General features: G+C 37.9%; 1 protein-coding gene across 1 annotated transcript; it reads left to right on the top strand.

Annotated features, from left to right (window-relative positions):
- Positions 1–498: 498 nt before the first annotated feature.
- LOC122598883 lies at positions 499–18,821 on the top strand. The gene is made up of 16 exons (XM_043771363.1): positions 499–863; positions 2,481–7,305; positions 7,380–7,568; positions 8,608–8,722; positions 9,381–10,416; positions 10,895–11,342; positions 11,955–12,008; positions 12,094–14,854; positions 14,959–15,072; positions 15,575–15,705; positions 15,871–15,963; positions 16,044–16,313; positions 16,673–17,204; positions 17,365–17,440; positions 17,506–17,901; positions 18,311–18,821. Exons 1-15 carry the CDS (start codon positions 610–612, stop codon positions 17,603–17,605), a joined length of 10,998 nt encoding a protein of 3,665 aa, XP_043627298.1. The 5' UTR covers positions 499–609; the 3' UTR covers positions 17,606–17,901; positions 18,311–18,821.
- The last annotated feature ends 524 nt before the right edge of the window (positions 18,822–19,345 follow it).

Here is a 19,345-nt window from a genome sequence, read left to right on the forward strand (position 1 = left end):
AGTGGCCTTATATAGACATAGACATGCAAGGAAGTAACCGCCACAAGCAATACACGAACGGTTACACATTCAAATTTTTGAAAATTTGAACTTCTTGAAAGCATAACTAATCCGTTTTCGAAAATTTAAACTTCTTATAAAAGGAATTAATCCGTAAACCTTCCAAGGAGTAATATTGTAATGATTTTTAGGTTTTCTTGCATTTTTAAGCATGCCACATAGGCAATAACAAATTTTGAAGTGAGATTTATATAATGTGGGATTACTACCCGCTAACCATACATCCGAACCAGCCCATCACACATGGAATAAGTTCTTTTTTTCCCAACGAAATAAGTTTTTTTTTTTTTAATAAGCTTTAGATACCAGTACGACTTATTAAAAGTGCGGATAGAAGCGAAGTCCTAAAAGCCCCCCTATATAGTTAAAAACACAAACTTACATAAGTTCACTCCGCCCTGCTTTCCTCTTCCTCCTTCTGCTTCACTCATGACTTGATCATCTCACAAAAATTCAAAACTGAATAACTTTATAATACGAGTAATATAACAATAATAATAATATGCAAATTAAATCAAACTTCAAAACAATAACAAAAATCATCCAACAATGAATATGAATATTCAAGGCTTACATCATCAACAGCAACAATTAGCTGCTCTAATTTCAGTTGCTCTTCCTAAAGACTCCGATTCCTCTTCATCAAAACCTAAAATTCCTTCCGAAAACGGAGACGACGAGCCGTCTCGATTAGCCGCTATCAATTCGCTTCATCGAGCCATTGTTTATCCTCACAACTCCCTTCTTGTCACTCATTCTGCTTCTTTTCTCGCCCAAGGCTTTTCACAACTCATTGCAGACAAGTATTTCTATATCTATATACCTATATCTATATACACACACACGCACATTTATTTATACTTGCAGCTTGATATTGTGATGTATAATTGAATGATTGTTAATTTTCTATATACCTCTCTATATATATATATATACACACGCGTACATTTATTTATAGTTTCAGCTTGATATTGTGATGTATAATTGAATGATTGTTAACTGTTTTTAATATTTTAGGTTAGTATTGATAAATATCGATACGTACATATGCTAAACCTAGTTTAGGTTGTAGAAATACTAATAAATGAAATTTGGATTGTTTTTACGTGTCGGCGAGAGTCAAAAGTTGGAGCTAGAAATCTGTTAGGCGTGTGGTGTTCGTGAGAGTGCGGAGAGATACGTGTATAGATGAAAAACCGTATGCGTATGCTTATATAATTGTTTAGTATGAAGGATGAGATTCTTAGATATATAATGTAGACAGTGTATAGTCCAGGTGCTACATATCCATAAGTCTATTAACTTAGGTCTTAGCATTTGTAACAATTTGGAATACGAACGTATATAGTAGGATTCTAGAAGTATGTATTTTGGAAACAGTAGCTAGTAATGGAACTTCACAATGCCGCAACATGTTGGGATCCTGAATTTAACTGCAACGCTGGAGTCAGCAGATTCTAGTTATCTTAAAATATATATTTAATTTACTCGGGTTGGGGTTATTAATCTATTTGAGTGTATGCGTAATAATACATGATAAAGTGCACAAATTGTTAATGTATGCTTATTTGAACCTGTAAGTTAAACAAGCGAACTTTTGATCATGAGTGGACCTAAGTATTTTAGCTAAGGTAGGATTTGCTTTCTGGAGTCACTTATTAAGAGGGATAATGGTTTCAGATAGCGTTTACTATATGTAGATTCTTGTAATTTTGTACCCGGGCATCAAAATGATATTTTGATGACGAATTAGGGGAGAACAAAGATGACCTAATTTAAAAATGAATCTGAAATTTACGGTGTTGTAATCATAAGTCTTACTATGAGAGGACTTGTCATTTACTGTACCTCATGAAAGTATACAAAGCATGTTTCCAAACATCTAACTATACTCTAACATTAGTAATTTGGAAGTTTATGAACAAATGTTAACTATAATAGAATACTTCAGTTGAGGTACTTTGTGTCAGAGTGTTAAAGCAACTCTTCGTACATATTTTTAGTGGCACTAGAAGCTCAGTAGTGAACCCTGTGGAATGGAAAACCCACGCCGTACTCCTAGCTTTTTCATTCCAAATTACTTACAATCTTTTAATTTACATGAGTTTTGTGTATATCTTCCAGTACTGTATGTTCTATTTGTAGCAAGCTGCTGTTACCTCTTAAATAAGCTTTTGACTTATATCTTAGATCTTGCTCTCACAGTGCTGTCATTCAGTCAAGTATATACGTTTCTGCAATGATCAGATTAATTATTGGCATCTCCACAATTTTTTGGGGCGAATATGCATAATGATCAACTGTTTGATTTACAATCAATGGTTCTTTTTATGTTTCCTGTGTCGGAACTTTATGTACAAGATACCAAATATATATTTCTATATTGTTTGTAATTCTTTTAGTATGTTCACTTTATGTAGATCATATTCTGTACGTCAAGCTGCAGCCACAGCCTATGGTGCCTTGTGTGCTGTCTTATGTTCACTCCCTAATGGAAGGCAAAACCACCACTTAAATGGAAATTTGGTTGATAGATTTATTGGCTGGGCGGTACCATCATTTAGTAATGTCAATGCTGGTGATGGGACTGTGGAATTTGCTGCAGAAGGTCTCCATGAGTTCCTCAGTGTTGGCGATATTGGAGCTACTGAGAGATATGCATTGCCTATTCTTAAAGCTTGTCAAGAGCTTCTTGAGGATGAGAGAACCTCCTTAAGTTTACTGCACCGGATTTTGACTGTTTTGACTTTGATATCTTTGAAGTTTTTCGTCTGCTTCCAGACCCATTTTGTTGACATAGTTGACTTGCTTCTTGGGTGGGCTATGATACCTGACCTTGCTGAAGCTGATAGGAGTGTCATTATGAATAGTTTTTTGCAGTTTCAGAAACATTGGGTCAACAATTTGCAGTTCTCCTTGGGATTGCTTTCAAAATTTTTGGGTGACATGGAAGTGCTGCTTCAGGATGGAATCCCAGGGACCCCACAACAGCGTCAAAGGTTGCTTGTGCTATTATCTTGTTTTTCTACAGTTTTGCAATCTACAGCTTCTGGTTTGCTAGAGATACATTTACTTGAAGATATTAAAGACCCACTCAGCAAAATGCTTCCTCAATTGCTGGGATGTTTGTCAATGTTTGGAAAGAAATATGGCTGGTCAAATTGGATTGTTGATTCCTGGAAGTGTTTGACTCTTTTAGCTGAAATTTTGAGCGAGAGGTTTTCATCTTTCTATAGTATTGCAGTTGACGTCCTCTTTCAAAGCTTGGACATGAAAAAAGATGCTAAAACAAAGAATGCCGAGAAGCTCACTTCTTTTCAGGTTCATGGGGTCCTCAAGACGAATCTTCAGTTATTATCACTTCAAAAGCTTGGCCTTTTATCTTCATCTGTACATAAAGTATTACAGTTTGATTCACCAGTATCTCAGCTTCGTCTGCATCCGAATCACTTGGTGACGTCAAGTGCTGCTGCTACATATGTTGTCTTACTTCAGCATGGGAACAATGATGTTGTCGAATGTGCAATGTCTTCATTACTCAAAGAGCTAAACATGTTAAAGAGCATGCTTGTGGCCCCTAAATTATGCTCTAAAACCGAGATCTTTGCACTCTTTAAGTTTGATTTGAAAGTACTCCTGAGCTGTGTTTCTTTGGGGGGTGGGAGTACTTTGATAGGCAAACCAGAAATTGATACTTTATATGTTAATAGATCAGGGAAAATGATACACCATCTTATTGAGAATCTGAATCCTTTCGATCAACCTCTTCAGGGATATGTAGATTTGCAAGCAAGTATTTTTAAGATGTTGAATAGGCTAAGTACAGTGGAATTTCTTAGTAAGTTATCAATGAGGAAAAACAAGAGTGGGGATATCCCCTTCGATAATAAGAATGAAAAACTTTTAGTTTGTAACCTCAGGAAGTATAGTGTACTCCTTATGAGAGCTCTTCACTTTTCATCTCCTTTGGCAGTTAAATTAGAAGCATTACAATGGATACATGCATATTGTGAGACTGTTAAGCATATGTATGACTGTTCAAAGTATACAGATTGTGGCTATCTTAAGTTTTTTGGTGAACTAGTCTTCTCTGTTCTTGATGCTGCATCAGATAGGGAACCAAAAGTGAGGTGTCAGGTTGCATTGGTGTTGGAAATGTTTCTCTATTTAAAATTCATACACCCCTCACAATTGTATACTTTAACTGAAGTTATTCTTGAAAAGCTTGGAGATCCAGACCAAGATATCAAAGAATTATTTTTGAAGTTGCTTTCACATGCAATGCCTGTCACAATATATATGTGTGGCATGCATTACAATGGAGCAATTACAAAATATAGGCCACTAATGCAGTGGAAGCAAATTTTTGCCCTGAAGCAACTGCCACAACAGCTTCACTCAAAGCAGCTTGTCTCCATTTTAAGCTACATTTCACAAAGGTGGAAGGTGCCTCTTTCTTCATGGATCCAACGGCTTGTTCATACTTGTCGAAATTCAAGGGATCTTGCTTTGACCCAACAAGAGGATATGGGAAACTTGTATGCAACAAGCTTATGGCTAGACATCAACGTGGAGGAAGGTTTTCTTGAAAGAATATGTTCAGTAAATCTCCTTGCAGGAGCATGGTGGGCCATACATGAAGCAGCTAGATACTGTATTACTACACGCCTGCGGACCAATCTAGGTGGGCCCTCACAAACTTTTGCTGCGTTGGAGCGGATGCTTTTGGATGTTGCACATGTATTACAGGTTCATACCGACCAAAGTGATATAAACCTAAATATTTTAGGTTCTTCGTATGCCCATTTGTTACCATTACGGTTATTACTTGATTTTGTTGAGTCGCTGAAGAAAAATGTGTACAATGCCTATGATGGATCAACTGTGTTACCATCTCCATCTCGCCAGAGTTTAGTTTTCTTCAGAGCAAATAAAAAGGTCTGTGAAGAATGGTTTTCTCGAATATGCGAGCCAATGATGAATGCAGGGCTTGCCCTCCAGTGCCATGATGCTACAATTCATTATTGTAGTTTGCGTCTTCAAGAGCTTAAAAGCTTAGTGGCTGCATCTATGAAAGACAAGTCAAGGACCCAAGTCATAGAAAACCTCCATAACCTGAAGTCTAGGTTTTCTGGAGATATCTTGAGGGTCTTAAGGCATATGACATTGTCTCTGTGTAAGAATCACGAGCCTGAAGCTTTAATAGGATTGCAAAAATGGGTATCAGTCACCTTTTTTCCTTTATTTATGGAAGAAACTCAAAGTATGGCTGATGATGGAGGATTTGGATCATTGTCATGGATCAGAGGGCTTGTCTATCAATCACAAGGTGAGTATGAAAAGGCTGCTGCTCACTTCACACATTTATTACAAACAGAAGAGTCACTTGCTTCTATGGGTTCTGAAGGTGTACAGTTCGCTATAGATCGTATAATTGAAAGTTACAGTGCAGTTTCGGATTGGAAATCCCTTGAATCTTGGCTATCAGAGTTACAGCTGCTTCGAGCTAAGCATGTTGGTAAAAGCTACTCTGGTGCTCTTACAATGGCAGGGAATGAATTAAATGTGATTCATGCTCTAGCTCATTTCGATGACGGTGATTACAAGTCAGCATGGGCTTGCCTTGACTTGACCCCTAAAAGTAGCAATGAACTCGCACTTGATCCAAAAGTAGCTTTGCAAAGAAGCGAGCAGCTGCTTTTACAGGCAATGCTCTTCAATACAGAGGGGAAGGTGGAGAAGGTGCATCATGAACTACAAAAGGCGAAGTTAATGCTGAATGAAACATTCTCTATTTTGCCACTTGATGGGTTGACAGAATCAGCTGAACATGTTAACCAGCTGCATTGCATATCTGCATTTGAAGAGAGTTGCAAGATCTCAGGTGCACAAGACATGCAACAACTTCCATTGTTATTAAGCTCGTATATTCGAGAAGTGCAGTTTTCAAGTAATCACATCCATCAAGATTGTAAACCCTGGATGAAAGTTCTCCGCATTTATCGAACCATTCATTCTACCTCTCCATTGACTCTAAATCTCAGCTTAAATTTACTGACTTTATCCCGTAAACAGAGAAACCTAATGTTGGCAAATCGGCTGATTGATTATTTGAACAAGTGTGATCTAGGTTCTTCTGAAGAAAGTACACATAAATTAATCCTCTTAAGTGTGCAATTTGAAAGCATTCTCATGATGCGTACTGAAAACAAGCTTGAAGAGGCTTATACAGGTCTATGGTCATTTGTTAGTCCATCAATGGTTCCATCTTCAGCTGTCATTTCCGTTGCTCCTGATGATGCTTTAAAGGCAAAGGCCTGCTTGAAACTTTCAAGTTGGTTTAGAAAAGACTATTTGGATGTCAGTTTGGATAATGTTATTCTCAGGATACGATCGGAAATATGTGGAGAAGAACTAAAGCATAGTGATGATAGTATGAGCTCTCGATTGAAGACAAATCTCTTTGTTGAGGAACTTGTAGGTACAGCTACTAAGCTCTCTACACATCTATGCCCTGCTATGGGAAAGTCATGGATCTCTTATGCTTCTTGGTGTTATGCGCAAGCTCAGGCAACTCTACAGAATCCAAGTGATACTGCCCTCCAATCTTGTACCTTTTCTCCGATTCTTGGTTCAGAAATTCTACCTGACAGATTCGGATTGACAATAGAAGAGTTCTCAAGAGTCAAATCTGTTTTTTTTGATCTTCTTCAGATAGAGAGAAATGCTAAAGATGTGGGTGGTGTCCCACACGATAGCAGCTTCATGTCTGATTCTCCTGAACATGGGCGTGATGAAAACTACACACATGCGGTGGTGCAGCAAGTAGTGAAAATAATAGAGGTTGCTGCTGGAGAACCTGGAGCGGAAAATTTTAGTTGCGAATGCCTATCTTCTGTTGTTACTTCTCGGTTGCAAAAGTTCTTTCTTTTTGTAAATATTGGTGTTGAGGGAACCACTTTATTATTGCTTAACGAATTGGTTGATGTTTTTTGGTCTTTAAGAAAGCGACGGGTATCCCTATTTGGGCATGCGGCTCAAGGTTTTATAAGTTACCTTTCACATTCTACTTCTAAGCTCTGGGGTGGTCAGTTAGCTGCTGGTGGTGGTGAGGAAGGTCGAAAGAATGCCAGTTATACTTTGAAAGCTACACTTTATGTTTTGCATATTCTTCTTAATTATGGGGTTGAGTTAAAAGCTATCTTGGAACCTGCGCTTGCAGTAGTTCCTTTGTTGCCATGGCAGGTGAGTACCCTCCTTTTTGCTATTTGAATATTGGAAGCTACCATTTCTGTTCTGACTAGTATACCTATTTGAAGGAAGTAACACCACAACTATTTGCTCGATTAAGCTCTCATCCTGAAGATTATGTACGGAAACAACTTGAAAGCATTCTGATAATGCTGGCAAGGCAATCTCCATGGTCAATAATTTATCCAACCCTTGTTGATATTAGTAAAAGTGAAGTGGATCCTTCAGAGGAGCTTCAACGAATTTTGGCCTGTTTGGTAAGTGATAGAGGCATATATGTGGACACCCTCTACACACCACCTCTCCAGTTTGCTTCCCTTGTGATTGTATCCTCATGGACTAGTGCATGGGGATAGGTCTTCCATGAGCTTCATTCATACATTTAAATGCCTTAGTTCTATATTTCCCATGTTTATGTACTAGAGTTGGAACTGGGCTGTTTAGGTAGCGAGTCAAATTGGGTATATTTGGAATGGGTGAGGCCATGTTAGGTTGACAGGAGTGTCTATTTTGTCAAAATTTAGGTAGTGCTTTCGTTTTGTTATTTGCCTCTTCTTACCTACTAATTACACATATTGATGTTTGTGCATTACTCATTTGTAATGATTAATTTATATGCTAGGGTGAAAGGTGCTTTATCAAGTTTTATGTGCTTGAAATATGAACATAATAAACCCTTTGAGTCATAAGGCCAACCTTAATGCTGGCTGATATTAACTTTTGTAGGTCATTGGTATTTTCCTGATAATCTACATATGCTCATATGAATACCCTGAAACAAATAGAAGAATTTTTATTAGCTCCGAAGGCATAAAAACCTTTACGAGTGATGGTTTATTTGTCTGATCACTGGGATTGTGGAGATTATGTCAGAGGCTCAGAGCATGTTGTACTTTTGGTGGAGTATATATGTAGTCTGGTATAAACAACTTCAAAAATGATACATATGACTAAATTTCATAAGCCTAAGTATACCTAAGGAGATCAAGACACATGGCGAGTTTAGGTGAAGATGAGGAAAGAGGAAGAGTGGAATCCACGTGTCATTAGCTGAGTTGATTAGGCATGTTAGGATTATAAGTTTTAGTACTCAAAAAAGCTTTCCTACTATAAATGATAGCATTGCACATTAGGGTGTTGAACAACCCCTTACCATGTATAAAGTATACAAACATGAAAGATGTATAAGAACCATTTTTTAAAAGTATGTCATCATTGCGGTATTGGACTCCATGATTATGAATTCCTTGCTGTAGAATAGCACTGAAAGACTAAGCATTCGTACTTTGTTTGCAGAACAAGCAATATCCAAGATTAGTTCTGGACGTTCAGCTCATGATTAAAGAACTTGAAAATGTAACCATTCTTTGGGAAGAGTTGTGGCTCAGCACATTGCAAGATCTTCACTCAGGTATCTTTTCTTGACAAAATTGAATTTCGATAATAAGTTCTGAAGTAGCATTTATATTTTCAGGATTATGAAATGATAAACCACATGATCCAGTTTTCTGATACCATTTATAATGAGACATTGAGACATGCTTGCAACATGTAATTCTTCCAAATTCTAAATTATTAACCAAAGTGTCTGTAACACATGATGGCTTGATATTTACAACATTTACCATATAGGCCTTTACTAGAAACAAGCATTTAGAATATAAGGATATATTTTTTTCGTTTTTCTTTATTTGTTTTTATTTTTATTTTTAATCATTGCAGTAGATCCTTGTTGTTTTTATTAGCATTTACTACATGAACTCAAGCCTCTTGCATACAAAAGTGATAACCTTCCTCATTTTATTTTATTTATCTATTTATTTATTTATTTTGGTTGGAAAAATGTGTAGGGGCTGAGTGGTGTAATAAATGATCTCCTGAAAGGTATTAGACCTAAGGGGATACCAAACATTAATCATATGCTGGATCTGTTTATTGTTTTCTGCTATATTTTTGCCTTTTTTTGCTAATTAATTACCATAAGTTTATTCATGGATGCTCATCATACCATCTCTCTCTACTGCTGTGTTTGGCATACTCTTACCCATATCTTTTGTGTAATTTTCTAGATGTAACTGGACGGATAAATCTGCTAAAGGAGGAGGCCTCACGTATTGCAGAGAATGCAACTCTTAGCCACGCTGAGAAGAACAAGATAAACGCTGCAAAATACTCTGCCATGATGGCGCCCATTGTAGTAACCCTGGAACGTCGTTTAGCTTCTACCTCTAGGAAACCTGAAACACCTCATGAGATGTGGTTCCACAATGAGTATATGGGACAGATCAAAGCAGCCATTTCAAACTTCAAGACTCCTGCATCGGCTGCTGCACTTGGGGACATTTGGAGACCCTTTGATAGCATTGTTGCATCTTTATCATCCTATCAGAGAAAATCATCAGTATCTTTGTCAGAAGTTGCACCTCAACTGGCTCTGTTATCATCATCTGATGTCCCAATGCCCGGTCTTGAGAAACAACTTACTGTTTCTGAATCTGAACGGGATCAAAAAAGTACTCTTCAGGGTATTGTCACAATTGCATCGTTCTCTGAACAAATAGTTATCTTGCCAACAAAAACGAAACCTAAAAAACTTGTTATAGTGGGGTCAGATGGTCAAACATACCCATATCTATTAAAAGGCCGTGAAGACCTACGTCTTGATGCCAGAATAATGCAGCTGTTGCAAGCGGTAAATGGTCTTCTACATTCTTCCCCTATTGGCATTCGTCATTATTCGGTGACACCTATTAGCGGTAGAGCAGGTTTAATTCAGTGGGTGGAAAATGTGACAAGTATTTATAGTGTCTATAAGTCTTGGCAGACCCGTATCCAGGCTGCACAAGTTTCAGGGGGTCCTTCTGGCAATTCAAAGAATTCGGTGCAATCTCATGTACCTCGGCCTACGGATATGTTTTATGGTAAAATTATACCAGCACTCAAGGAGAAAGGCATTAGAAGAGTGATCTCTCGAAAAGACTGGCCTCATGAAGTCAAGCGAAAAGTTCTTTTGGACCTTATGCAGGAGACTCCTAAACAGCTTCTTCAGCAAGAAGTGTGGTGTGCAAGTGAAGGTTTCAAATCCTTCCGCTTAAAAATGAAAAGGTAATTCATATTCACTAAAATAGCTTTTCCTTGTGTGACTCTGAAACTTTGTATCTAAGAATTCAATCTGGTCTGGACTGGTACCGGCTTATTTAATCTTGCTCTTAGTTCTAGATTTATTAAAAACACTGAAACTGGTTTAAGTTTATCTGATAACCAGTTCTCAAGTTCTTTGTCTTTATAACCGAAATAACTTTGTGTTGTATTTGTTCTTTTGAAAATTATAAAGCCCGGAGCTTGTGTTTGTGTTATTGTCTTGTTTGGAACTGCACTGGCTTTAAACAGTATCTTGATCTCTTTAGGTTAGTCCTATTAGCGGTTCAATTGTTTGTCCTGTTTCGCTACGATAAGCACCCTGTAATTCATATCTGCATGTAGTCATGTACAACCACCTACCAATCAACTAATATATTTGCATAGGATACGTGCTGAGCTATGGAATGATGTTGCTTCTCAGTTGAACCTTCTTTCTCTTCAGGTATTCTGGAAGTGTAGCAGCCATGAGCATGGTAGGTCACATATTGGGCCTTGGAGACCGGCATCTGGATAATATTCTTTTGGACTTCCATAGTGGTGATATTGTCCACATTGATTATAATGTGTGCTTTGACAAAGGACAAAGGTTGAAGGTCCCTGAAATTGTGCCCTTCCGTCTGACGCAAACACTCGAGGCAGCTTTAGGATTAATGGGCACGGAAGGCTCCTTCAGAAAAAACTGTGAATCAGTTCTTGGTATTTTGAAGAAGAACAAAGATGTACTCCTGATGTTATTGGAGGTTTTTGTCTGGGATCCTCTAGTGGAGTGGACACGTGGAGATTTCCATGATGATGCTGCGATTGTCGGTGAAGAAAGAAAAGGCATGGAGCTGGCAGTTAGCTTAAGTCTTTTTGCTTCTCGTGTGCAAGAAATCCGTGTTGCTTTGCAGGTATTATCACTTTCATTTTGGTTGCTAAATTTCTGTGACTTTTAGGCCATGAAATATTCCTCTTCAAGTTCAAGATGCTAATTTTTGACTGAGATATAAAAAAAAACGGTAGATTGATAGGAACCGTTTGATCCCATGTACCGAGTTGGTACCCACATAACCCCCAACAGGGATAGTGTCAAGGTAATTCAACCACTTAAATTCAATTTTGCCTCTGGCAAGCTTCGAACCCAGGTTGCTCCTAGAAAGTGGCAGCTGGTGGCCAACTCTTCTACGAAGAGTTGGTTAATTTGTGACTGAGATATAGCCTTTTATAATTACATGAGAAGTATATGTGTCAAGATGGGTCAAAACGGGTTTGTGTTGAAACAAGTCATTTTTTTAGTATGTGTTGTTTGCATGCTAGGCTGGTTGACCCACAAAACTACCGTCTCCATGGGTCTGTACCCATATAAAAGTTATCTTAATAAGCACAAAAGAGTTGTTGCACAGAAAAGAATACTCCTCAATCCTGATTCCTGACACAACTTTTGTTCACCATGGTGATGTTTCTTATACATTAGCATGTTCCTTTTGGTGCATTGTTCTAATTTATTATATCAAACTCTCCAGGAACATCATGATCTCTTATTGGCTAAACTACCAGCCGTTGAATCTGCTCTTCAGGTAGGTTGGAGTTATTACATTCTGTTTTGCTTCTTATGATTATGTTCCTCAAGAAGTTTAGCTGACCCCAAGAATCATACAACAGACGTTTGCAGAAGTCTTAACTCAGTACGAGATTGTTTCTGCCGCCTACAATCGTACAGATCAGGAGAGATCAAACCTAATTCTTCGCGAGACATCAGCTAAAGCAGTTGTTGCAGAAGCAACTAACAATTTAGAGAAAAGCCATTCATTATTCGAGTTGCAGGCGCGGGAATTTGCTCAAACAAAGGCTTCTGTAGCTGAGAAAGCCTTGGAAGCAACATCATGGATTGAAAAACATGGAAGAATTATTGATGCATTAAGAAGCAGTTCAATATCTGAAATAAATTCCCACATACAGTTAACTGGAAAGGAAAAAGCTTTCTCTCTTACATCTGCTGTTCTGGTCGCAGGGGTTCCATTTACTGTTGTTCCCGAGCCTACACAAGTCCAATGTCACGATATTGATCGTGAAGTTTCTCAGCTTATGACAGATATGGATGAGGGGCTCACTGCTGCTGTTACAGCTCTTCAAACATATTCACTGGCTTTACAAAGGATTTTGCCACTAAATTACGTCACAACTAGCCCGATGCACAATTGGGCTCAACTTTTGAAACTTTCAATTAGCACCATATCCTCTGATGTTCTACTGCTTACAAGGCGACAGGGTGCTGAACTGGTATCGAAGGTCCGTGAAAATAGTTTTCAGACAGTGAAGAACATTCATGATGATCTATGTCTTCAAGTAGAGAAGTATGCTGATGAGATTGAGAGAGTTGAAAACGAGTACCGAGAGTTGGTGAATTCGATTGGTTCAGAGACCGAGTCCCGAGCCAAGGATCGTCTCATGGCTGCTTTCTCAAAATTTTTGCAGTCAACCGGTCAACTGGTGAGTTTTGGTTCACGACAGCAAGACATGTTCAAAGATTATAACTTGCAAACTTTAGTAGGCATAGCGGTAAGTTCCCTTTATAATGAGGTTAAACATAGACTACTTGAGGTATTGAATCATTCACGTGGGTCAAGAATTTCGAACAATACTCTTTTATGCGAGTTTGAAGAGAAAATAGAGAAATGTGTTCTTGTAGCAGGTTGGGTAAATGAAGTAAAGAAATCCATCATGCCTCATGTTGATGCTATTAAAGATAGACCAGATGATTCTATGGAGACAAACTGGGCTTCCATTTTTAAAACAAGTTTGCTCTCATGTAAGAGCTTGATTGCGCAAATGATTGAAAATGTTCTTCCAAATGTAGTAAGATCTGTAATTTCATATGATTCAGAAGTCATGGATGCATTTGGATCTCTTTCACAAATCCGGGGCTCAATTGATACGGCCTTGGAACAGCTGGTTGATGTCCAGATGGAGAGATCGTCTCTTCTAGAGCTGGAACAAAGCTATTTTGTGAAAGTGGAGTTTATTACTGAGCAACAGCTGGCTCTTGAAGAGGCTGCTATTAAGGGGCGGGATCATCTTTCGTGGGAGGAGGCTGATGAGCTTGCATCTCAAGAAGAAGCTTGCAGAGCCCAATTGAATGAACTCCATCGAACATGGAATCAGAAGGACATTCGAACTTCAAATTTGATACAAAGGGAGGCAAGTATTAAAAATGCTCTTATATCTGCTGAAAATAATTTTCAGTTTTTGATTGGTCAAGAACAAGAAGATGAATCCCAGAATTCAAGAAACAAAGCGCTTCTATTGGCATTAGTTCAACCCTTTCTTGAATTGGAATCGGTTAATAAGATATTATCATCATATGGCGGAGCATCGGGTTCCTCGAGTGGAGTTTTGCAAGTTACTGATTCACTTAATTATGGTAATGCAATGCCAACATATATTTGGAAGTTTTCTGGCATAGTGGATAGCCATTTGTTTTTTATGTGGAAAGTGGCTGTTATGGATTCTTTTCTTGATTCGTGTATACGTGTAGCAGCTTCGTCAAGAGATCAAAGTTTGGGATTTGACCAGGTTGCAAGTGCTGTTAAGAAAAAGTTGACTATCCAACTTCAAGAACATATTGGTCAATATCTAAGGGACAAAATGGCCCCAGTCTTGTTGACCGTTTTGGATACTGAAATAGAACATTTAAAACAAAATGACCTTGATTTTGAAAAGATGACAAGAGATATGGGTGCTATCGAAGGAGTGAAGCTCATGCTTGAAGAGTACTGCAATGCACATGAAACTGTAAGAGCTGGAATGTCAGCTGCAGCACTCATGAAACGACAAGTGAAAGAACTTAAAGAGGGTCTGCATAAAACTTGCTTGGATATTCTACAGCTTGAATGGATGCATGATGTCATCTTGAGCCCGTTGCATAATTACAGACTAATATGTCACAAGTTTCTATCTGGTGATGACAATACCCTTCCAGTTATGCTAAACCTTAACAGACCTAGATTGTTGGAAACTATACAGTCTTCGGTAGCCAAAGTAGTTAGGTCAATAGAGGGCCTTCAAGCTTGTGAACAGACTTCCATTACAGCAGAAGGGCAACTCGAGAGAGCCATGGGGTGGGCTTGTGGTGGTCCTAATTCGAGCTTGACCGGGTCAACATCAACTAGGAGCTCAGGGATTCCACCTGAATTTCATGATCATTTAGCAACACGTCGTCAGCTGTTATGGGGTGCTCGAGAAAAGGCATCAGATATAATCAAAATCTGTATGTCAATAGTGGATTTCGAAACATCTAGAGATGGCATACTTGGGATTTCTGGAGAAATTCATTCAAACAGAACAGGAGCTGATGGCAGGACATGGCAGCAAGCTTACTTCAATGCAGTAGCAAATTTGGATGCCACTTACCACTCTTTTACACGTGAGCAGTTAATTTCTAGTCATCTAGTGTATCAGTTAATTTGCTAGAGTGATATACTACAATATATAACAAATATCGGGTACTTTGTGCTTGGTGTTCATCAGGTACAGAGCACGAGTGGGAGCTAGCACGGGGTAAGATGGAAGCTGCTTCAAATGGTTTAATTGCAGCAAGCAATGAAATGCATGTTGCATCTGTCAAAGCAAAGTCCGCAGCAGGTATGTGTTCTCCTTGAATGTATTATATGAAAATGGGCAGTTTGGGTAACTGGCTAAACGAGGCTCAAGTTGAGAAAAGTCAAGTTCAGTACTGAATGGATAAAACCACAAACTTTCTTTGCATTTGCATTTTCTGTATTAATTATGAATTTATGATTACAAAAGCGAAATTGTTATAATACGAATCTAAATATTTGACTGAATTTAATTAGGAGGTTGTATGCATAAGGGACTTTGGGCATCTTTTAACCCGCTCGACAATTTGACAAGTTTCTCATATTGCTATTTTTACATTTGACCTATTTCAGATAAATTTACACTCAAATCGAGCCATTTGTAAATGGGTCTAAATTTCTTCCTCAGCTCATATTTCTTGTTAATCTTATTTGATCGCGCTTGTGTCGCTGCTCTAATTGCAGTATCCATATAAAATATCATTAACTGTTATGCTCTCTTTTATACTTTGGTACGGCATGATGTTTTTGATTATCGTTTCCTTCAGGTGATTTACAAGACACTTTTGTTGCCATGAGAGATTGTGCATATGAAGCCAGCGTGGCATTGTCTGCCTTTGGATCTATTACCAGGGGTCACACGGCTCTGACTTCTGAGTGTGGTTCCATGCTTGACGAGGTATGATACTTCGGAAGGGACAGGGACATAACCAATAATATCTTTTGAGTCTGAGTTTTGAAGTTTCATAAGTTTACAATATGACGATTATTTTCTCTCCTCACATCATATAGTGGAAGACAGTTTCACACATATAATCTTATTAGTGCCCTATCTTGCTTCTAGGTTTTGGCAATAACAGAAGGTCTACATGATGTTCATACTCTGGGAAAAGAGGCTTCTGCATTACATTCTTCTCTTATGGGGGATCTTTCGAAGGTTATAATAAGTGATATCTGAAATTCTATATACAGAACTTCTACTGAAATTTGTGAATATATTCTGTTTCTGTTCTACAGGCAAATGGCATTGTACTTCCACTGGAATCGGTGTTGTCTGAAGATGTTCAGGCTATGACTGAGGCTATGACGAAAGAAAGAGAGACCAAGTTAGAAATATCTCCCATTCATGGACAAGCCATATACCATTCTTACCATACAAAAATTACCGAGGCTTGTCACGTAATTAAACCTTTGGTTCCATCACTTACGTATTCTGTGAAGGGACTACATTCCATGCTTACAAGGTTGGCACGAACTGCAAATATCCATGCAGGAAATCTTCACAAGGTATTTGAGATCTTTCAATAGAGTAGCAATTTTGACCCATTTATTATACAAATGAATGGACGTGAGATTTTTTTTTTTTATCTCTAACCAGTCAGATGGGTTATGCTCAAATATTTAACTAATAAGGAAGCAGCTCTTATTGGTTGAGCGATTAAAACAGGTTAAAATTCGTATAAAATGTATTTAATCGCATAGAAGCTGCGAAATTCCTTTACTGATTTTCTTGGATGTAAAAGTATTGTTTTGTAATCAAATTTTACACAATACAAAGCATTTACAGTATGAAGTTCAAACCTCAAATAACAAAAAAAAATTGGGGTTGGTCCAAACCGTTATCTGACATTTGTGATCGCTACTAGGCACTTGAAGGGCTGGGTGAAAGCCAAGAAATAAGGTCACAGGAAGATATTGTTGGAGATGAAATTGGATATGATAACAAAGAGAACGACTTGTTCTCACGATCTGATGGAGAGTGTGATGAGGAGTTGCCTCAGATAGCAGGTTTCAATCTGCAAGATAAGGGATGGATATCTCCTCCAGATAGTATCTATGATACCAGCTCAGACTCTGGTCCTACATCAACAGAAGCAAGTGCTATCAATAGCTTCACTGGCTCTGAAATAACTGAACCACATCCAGATAGATATGATAACAAAGAAAACACAGAGGTATCTAATTCTTCGCTGTATGAGTTGTCCAGAGATAAGGATGCTAGCCAAGTGGATGGTGATTTCGTGGATGAGAACCCAATTGATTTGGCATCGCGATCAAGTTTTTCTGAAATAAGTATAGGAGTTTCAAATATGAGAATCAGTACCCAATGTGACGAGGAAAGCCATAAATCCCGTACACCGAATACAGATACTCAAGGTCAAGTCAGCAGAGTAAAGAGTAAGTTTTGATTATTACACTCGTCTTGTAGAGTCAGATGCATGTGTAGTTATTTTATTATTCTATTTTCCTGAATGTTTGGCTCCCTGCTTGCGTGTATTATGTGAAGTCATCTCATTTATTTCTATTAATGCTTTTCTATTGATGTTTGGTTGGCTAGGTAAAAATCCTTATGCTGTTTCGGTATTAAGGAGAGTTGAAATGAAGATAGAAGGTCGAGATATTGCTGATAACAGGTATAAAGTTCACTTTTTTCATTATCTAAGGAAAATTTACTGACGTTTGTTTGTTTCTTTCACAGAGATGTAAGTATTGCAGAGCAAGTGGATTATCTACTTAGGCAAGCAACTAGTGTGGATAATCTCTGCAATATGTATGAAGGATGGACACCTTGGATTTGAGCCTTCAAAATTTCATCCATTTGCTGTGATTTATCCGTCCCATATACACGTTCATGTTATGAACCAGATGTAGGGTGTTTGACGGGTACATGTTAGCATGTTTTACATGTGTCCTAGTCTGGGAGACTGGGACCAGGTATATACCAAAACTTGGGCAGCTAAGAATCGTCAACACAACATGAAATGCTAAACTGTGCCAGGTTTGACCAAACATTTTGTGGGATTCTCGAAACGACTTGTACTGATCTGTTTGACCTGATTGCAAGATGTTGAGAAAATTCAAATGATGTAGCAAGGTATTCTTCCTTAGATACTCCTGATTTATACCCTCATCAATACTGCGTATGTACCTCCGGATAAAATTGGACTACCAGACCGGACTGGACCAAACTGGACCAATGTAGCCAATTTGGTACCAGTCTGGTTCTGATTTAGAACTGTTTCTGTCACAAACGAGACTGTAAATCAAATACGAGCACATATTTGGAGTTTTATAGTCCTGAAAATCTAAATATAAAGACATCGTTATACTGGACCAGACCGAACTAAGAACTGGTTTCTTTAAATATCATTAAACCGAGAATTGGTTTTGTTGTTGTTTAAACCAATATTCGTGCAGGCTGGCTGCATTTCAGGGTTTAGTTGTCTTTAAACTTTTACCAATTTTTCACTATCTCATATTGCTGCTGCCATATGGTTTTGCAGTTTTGGAGGTTTAAGACTACAATCTTTTTCGACGGACATTGCAGACATCTCCAGTGGTCACAGAAAGCAAGAGGTTCTTCTGTCATTAGGGTATCCATGATACTGGGGTCCATGATATATCTGATACTGTCCTTCCATGCAGTTAAGTTTGTGCTTTTCTAATTTTGTGCAAGTTAACTCGTACTCTGTCCTTGATTAGGTTATATCCCTAGTTGGTGGGAGCAATACCATTGACCAAGGGTTCTGTTCGTAGAATTCCGCTTATATGTCAGTGAACTTGTGTTTATTCTGGCGTACGGCTAAGTTCCTACAAAAACGGGGTCACATGTTTCTTGAGAAGCTGGACAGGACCGCTCATAAACTTTTTTTGTGGAACGAAGCTGCTCATAAAGTTTTCCAGTTGTTTCTATGCCAATGGCCTACATTCTATGTTTTGATTATAGTTAACAGACTGATTATATATGTTAAAGATTACAACTATGTACAGATATGATAAATTTAGTTTGTTTTACTGTTGGTGTTGTTAGATCCAAAATTTTGATGTGATTCGGTTTTAGCTTCCACAGAATTTTAGGTAAATGGTCAATCATAACTTTTGGTATTCTTTTTTAAAAAATTGGCTTTTTATGTTCATGTATATCATGCTATCTATAATTTGGACCCTTTTTTAGTAACATGGCCTCTTATAGATGAAAATAAGGGATAGTTAGCACTTACAGGGTTGCACATGTTTCCGCTTTTAAATTTTTTTTTTTTTTTTAAATCTATATCCATACAATGTGGGAACTACCCAAATAAAATTGTTTACATTAGTAGGAGTAAGGGTTTCAAGAACCCCATACCATCCACTTTTTTTGATGGGGCATGACAAAAAAAAAAAAAAGGTTCTTTGGAGCAAGGGGTTCCTTTTTGAGGGGTTCTTCGGCTCTTTTTTTCCCCAAGTTTGACTTTCATTTTTTTTAACAAAAAATTTAATTAAAATTACAATTTTTTTTTTTTTATCAAAACTCTAATAAAAACATATATCCTACATAC

Source organism: Erigeron canadensis, chromosome 5 (assembly GCF_010389155.1).
Source record: "Erigeron canadensis isolate Cc75 chromosome 5, C_canadensis_v1, whole genome shotgun sequence".
Lineage (NCBI taxonomy): Eukaryota > Viridiplantae > Streptophyta > Magnoliopsida > Asterales > Asteraceae > Erigeron > Erigeron canadensis.

Excerpts from the sequence above, each read along its gene's own strand:
- LOC122598883 (XM_043771363.1), top strand. The coding sequence starts at position 610 with ATGAATATGAATATTCAAGGCTTACATCATCAACAGCAACAATTAGCT. Across the intron at positions 7,306-7,379 it reads TTCCTTTGTTGCCATGGCAG|GAAGTAACACCACAACTATT; the intron begins GTGAGTACCCTC and ends ACCTATTTGAAG. Across the intron at positions 10,417-10,894 it reads TTCCGCTTAAAAATGAAAAG|GTATTCTGGAAGTGTAGCAG; the intron begins GTAATTCATATT and ends CTTTCTCTTCAG.